Source organism: Suricata suricatta, chromosome 14 (genome assembly GCF_006229205.1).
Source record: "Suricata suricatta isolate VVHF042 chromosome 14, meerkat_22Aug2017_6uvM2_HiC, whole genome shotgun sequence".
Classification (NCBI taxonomy): domain Eukaryota; kingdom Metazoa; phylum Chordata; class Mammalia; order Carnivora; family Herpestidae; genus Suricata; species Suricata suricatta.
In genome coordinates, this window is record NC_043713.1 from 684,846 (window position 1) to 689,732 (window position 4,887).

The following is a 4,887-nucleotide window of genomic DNA, read 5'->3' on the forward strand; positions in this document are numbered from 1 at the left end:
GGGGGAGGGGCCCCACCAAGACCTGTGCACCCCACATCCACGGGGGAGGGGCCCCACCAAGACCTGTGCACCCCACATCCACGGGGGAGGGGCCCTGCTGAGACAATGTACCCCACATCCACGGGGGAGGGGCCTGCTGAGACAGTGTACCCCACATCCACAGGGGAGGGGCCCGCTGAGACAGTGCACCCCACATCCATGGGGGAGGGGCCCCGCTGAGGCCTGTGCACCCCAAACCCGCAGCACCCTGTGCACAGAACGTGCCAGGAGGCGACCCCCAGATGGGACACGGTGAAGGTGTGGATGGTTCAGGATCAAGTGGATTTGAGATCCTTCTTTGTCTTCAGCCTTTTTCATTCTTTTTGGTTTACTTTAAAAAAAGGAGCAATTCTAAGAATAACAGTTACCATAGGGATGTCTAACAGTGACGGTGCTTACAGAAGAGTAGAGGTTCCCTTTATCGCGTCCTCACGGACAAGAAGCAAGGACAGGGTGCTGGGGAGACATCGGGGTGCCTGAGGGAGGACCCCTGTGGTGAGGGAAGCCAGAGAGGAGGAGGTGCAGGTGTGGGGGGAGGGGGTCCGGGCAGGAGTTCCGGGGGCGGGCGCCACAGCCCTGGGCTCGGCTACCCCTGTTCTGGCTGCGCTGTCACCGCCTTTAAGCTCTTACACCAACAAGGCGGTGTTGCCCTCATTTCTAACTTGGTTTGTTTTGCAGACTGTGAGAGAATTTTCTGAGTAAACAGTCAGGCAGATGCCAGTGTAAGTAATCTTCAGAAATGGATTTGGTTTCCAGAAACACAGCAGTGCATAAAGCTTTGTAAAACACCGTAAATCTGTAGGTACCAAGGTCGGTCTCTGTTCCCACGGGGGGACCCTCGGGGGGTGCCGCCCGGGAACCGCTCAGACCATGGGCCCGGCTCAGGGCGCTGGCCGCACACCCTGCAAGGGGCCACGGGGGGCATCCAGGACTCCGTGCTTTCAGCCATGGGTGCACTTTAGCGCGACCCCAGAAGGGAACAGCGCCCAGCCCCACCAGGTCCACCCAGGAACCACCCGTGGGACTGAGCGCACACAGACAGGATGGAGGGTGCGGTGGGTCCACCTGTGGCTCCCCGGGAGGCGCAGGCAAGGGCCGAGGGCCCCTCTGGGAAGGAGACACGTCACAGCTCAGCTTCTCCGGGCCGCAGGGACAGGACACGAGCCCCTTCCGGACATGCTGGCTGGGCCAGGGCCCCTCCGTTCAGCTCCCACAACAGCCCACAGAGTCCCTCTGCCCGCGGCCACAAGCTGGCAGCTACTCCTCACGTGACGCCTTTCTACCACCTTAATTCGAGGCTTTTCCTGTGGCCCCCAGTTAATTTACATCAGCAGAACAGGGCGCACTCGCTGGCGCTCCGGACTCCGCAGGGGGAGCCCGCCACCGCTGTTCGGGCTGCAGAGCGTGGCCCCGAGCGTCCGCGGCACCGACACCCCGTCAGCGAAGCACCACCCAGGTTCCTGCTCTTTTGACACAATCTTGATAACGAGAATCACCGGGCTCCTCTCTCTAAAACAGCAGATCAGATTAAAAAAAACAACTGTGATTGAGGGGCGCCCGGGGGGCTCAGTTGGTTGAGCGTCCGACTTCGGCTCAGGTCATGACCTCACAGTTCGTGGGTTCCAGCCCTGCGTCGGGCTCTGTGCTGACAGCTCGGAGCCTGGAGCTGCTTCGGGTTCTGTGTCCCCCTCTCTCTCTGCCTCTCCCCTGCTCGAGCTGCCTCTCTCTCTCTCTCTCTCTCTCTCTCTCTCTCTCAAAACTCAACACGAAAAGCCCCGTGATGGACCCGGAGCACAAAACGGCGCATGAGAGCACCATGTTTAGAACATGCCGGATGTAGGGAAACGGGACAAATTAGTTTAACAATGATAAAATGACACGAAGTTAGAAAGGACCGATTCACCATATTTAAGATTTTACGGTTTCGCTCCTCTTCTGTAGATTTCTGAAATGATTTGCATCCCAATATTCTTTTGAAATAGATACACTGTATCTCAATTCTGGCAAAAAAAAAACCCACCCCTAAGACCCAAAGGCCCTGGGTATTTACCAGGAGGGGCGAGGGCGAGGGGCGGTCCGAGTGTCGGCAGCTTCAGGAAGACGCGACTTGGCCGCGTCAGTTCTGGTTTTTCTCACGTGTTTTCTGGCACCGGACTGGGACTTTCTGGGAGATGTGGACACACAGGGACCAGACGCATGTCCCAGAAAAGACCTGACGCCAGGGGCTGCCGGCCGGGAAGAGCCGTGGGGAGCAGGCGGAGGCCTGCTAGGAACTGCGGTCAGACTCCCCTTCGTCCCCTGAAAGAGCGCATTCTCGTGCCTTCTGAGCCCGACTGAGCGCCGAGGTGGTGAGCTCCGCGCTCTGACCCCCCGGAGGCCCCGACTGACCTCGTCAGGGCTGGCGGCCTGGTAGGTCCGGTTCCGGTCGCTGAAGTCCTGATCCGCCTCCGCGCACTCGGCCTCGCCGCCCGCGCCGGCCCGGGGCTCGTACACGGGGCTCACGTTGTGACACAGCGCGATGGCCTTCACGGCTTCCTGCACGCGGCTGCTGACGCTCTTCCTGACTTTGGGAGCTGAAGACTGGGCTTTTCGTGGGGGCGCGGAACCGGCACTGTTTCCGCCAGCGTGAGGCTGCGTCTGGTAAAATACGGAGCGTCACGAAGTTAAAAACACAGCGCAGGTGACACGGGAGGCGTTAGCACGCACGGCTTCCCTCGGCTAGGTGGCCGGGGCAAGAAAAGCGCTCGGGGGCTCCTGCGTGGCTCCGTCGGTTGAGCGTCCAACTCTTGGTTTTGGCTCAGGTCACGGGGCTGAGCGCCACGTTGGGCTCCATGCTGGGCACGGAGCCCGCCTGAGATTCTCGCTCCCTCCCTGTGCCCTCGCTCTGCAGACTTCTCTAAGATAAAATACCAAAGTAAACAAGCACAAAAACAAGACTTTACACGTGGAAGAAACGCTGCTGGATTTGACTGTCTGACTCTGATCATCTCCTTGGAACAGCTCTTTGTGTAAGTTATTTCCTGGTCCCCCTGCCGGACGGACAGAGCACTGGCAGCTCCTGGTGGCCACATGGACCAAAGTATTTGTTTGGAAACTTAAAACCTGGGCACCTCCTCTCACTAGATCCACTTGGGCCGCGGCGTTAAGCTAAGCTGTGACACCTCCTGCGCCCCCTCTGAAGACGGGGCGCGCCAAACGACAGCAGTAGGCTGGTACCCGGGCTCACTTTAAAAAGTGCCGCGCCGCAAGTGGCATGGAGCTCAAAGCAGGGGTGCTGATGAGTCTGCCTTCGGTACACTAAGCGAATGCGCCTCGCGGCAGCCTCGACGGCACGGTCGGGCTTGGTGCCTGGCTCCGCGTTCCGAGGAAGAGCCAGCCCACGTCACGTTTCAAAATCGTGCTCTCTCGAGTGACCCGCGTGGGCTCCCGTCACGCTCCGAGTGTCCGGGGTGCTCACCTCTGACAGCGAGGCGGGCGGCTGCTCACTGTCCCCCATCCTGGGGGGGGGCGAGGAGGACACCCCCCACAGGACCTCAGACGGTCCCCAGTGAGGTTCCGAGCCACTCGTGAGTCCGCCCGGAAAAGCGGGGCTCCGGCTCTCGGCCGGGAGGTGCAGAGCCACTGAGCCGTGAACACTCTGCCCAGAAACCACAGTGCCGTCCATGCCCGGCTGTGCCACCGGCGCCACAGTGCCTTCCAGCCGGTGCTCCGGACCGCATCCGCGCTGCCTGCGAGGCTGGACGGCAGAGACCCCGGCCCACCCCCCCTCGCGGAGGATGTTTACTGACGGCTGTGTGATTTGATTTCGCACAAACACCATTGAAGACGATGCCCTCCATCACAAATGCTTCCGGCAGGGAAATATACTCAGATTACAGAAGATTCGTTACATTATGCTAGACCTTAATAAAAAGACAGAATCTAAGGAATAAAATCAATTTTTCATAAAAAGTACCGTCTAACCTACTAACCAACAAACAGCATACAGAAAAGACTTTTAAAAGAACTCTGACAGGGAAATGAGTATTAAATATTTGTTGTTTTTATATAGTGACTTATGCTTTCTGATTTTAATTCTTAGTGAAACAGCTTATTGGAGCTATTAAATTCGTATTCATGGATAATGTAAATTAGTTTTTTTTAAAAAAGGTGTTCCCTGGTACTATTTCCAAGTAGAAAGAGATTACTAGAAGTGTTATACCTTCTCCTCTTACATTTCTTTCTGTTAATAAATATTCTAGGTTACAAAATACAAAGTCCCCCTGCTTGGGACTCTCTCGCTCTCCCCCTCCGCCCCTGCCCTGCCTGTGCTCTCTCCCAAAATATAAACCACTCAGAATGCTCTGCAGTGAAATGAGTGACGTCCCTCACAGTGCAGTGCGGGCCTCCGGTTTCTGCGTGCGCCGGGTAGGGGACCGGGACACACGATAAATGTACACCGGCAGGCAGTTTCCGTTTGAACGTAAAGCATATGACGTTCTGGGACATGTTACAGAAGAGAACAAAGAGTCTCACAAACTAAATGCAGGGCACACAGTCCACCTGAATTAGGTCAGAGCGGAAAGTGCTCAGGGCGCGTGTGGTTTAGACCCCATCTGTGCAGGTCAGCTCAGAGGAGGACGGTCAGCACAGAGGGGGACAGCCTCCCAGGGGACGGTCAGCACAGAGGGCGACAGCCTCCCAGGGGATGGTCAGCAGAGGGGGAGAGCCTCCCAGGGGGCGGTCAGCACACAGGGGGAGAGCCTCCCAGGGGACGGTCAGCACAGAGGGCGACAGCCTCCCAGGGGACGGTCAGCAGAGGGGGAGAGCCTCCCAGGGGGCGGTCAGCACACAGGGGGAGAGCCTCCC

General features: G+C 57.9%; 1 protein-coding gene across 1 annotated transcript in view; it reads right to left on the minus strand.

Annotated features, from left to right (window-relative positions):
* ATP9B (ATPase phospholipid transporting 9B (putative)) overlaps positions 1-4,887 on the minus strand; it is a 184,946-nt gene that overhangs the window by 29,261 nt on the left and 150,798 nt on the right. The window contains exon 20 of the mRNA XM_029922755.1: positions 2,428-2,676. Within this exon, the coding sequence (XP_029778615.1) occupies positions 2,428-2,676 (249 nt within the window). The remainder of the gene's footprint in view (positions 1-2,427; positions 2,677-4,887) is intronic.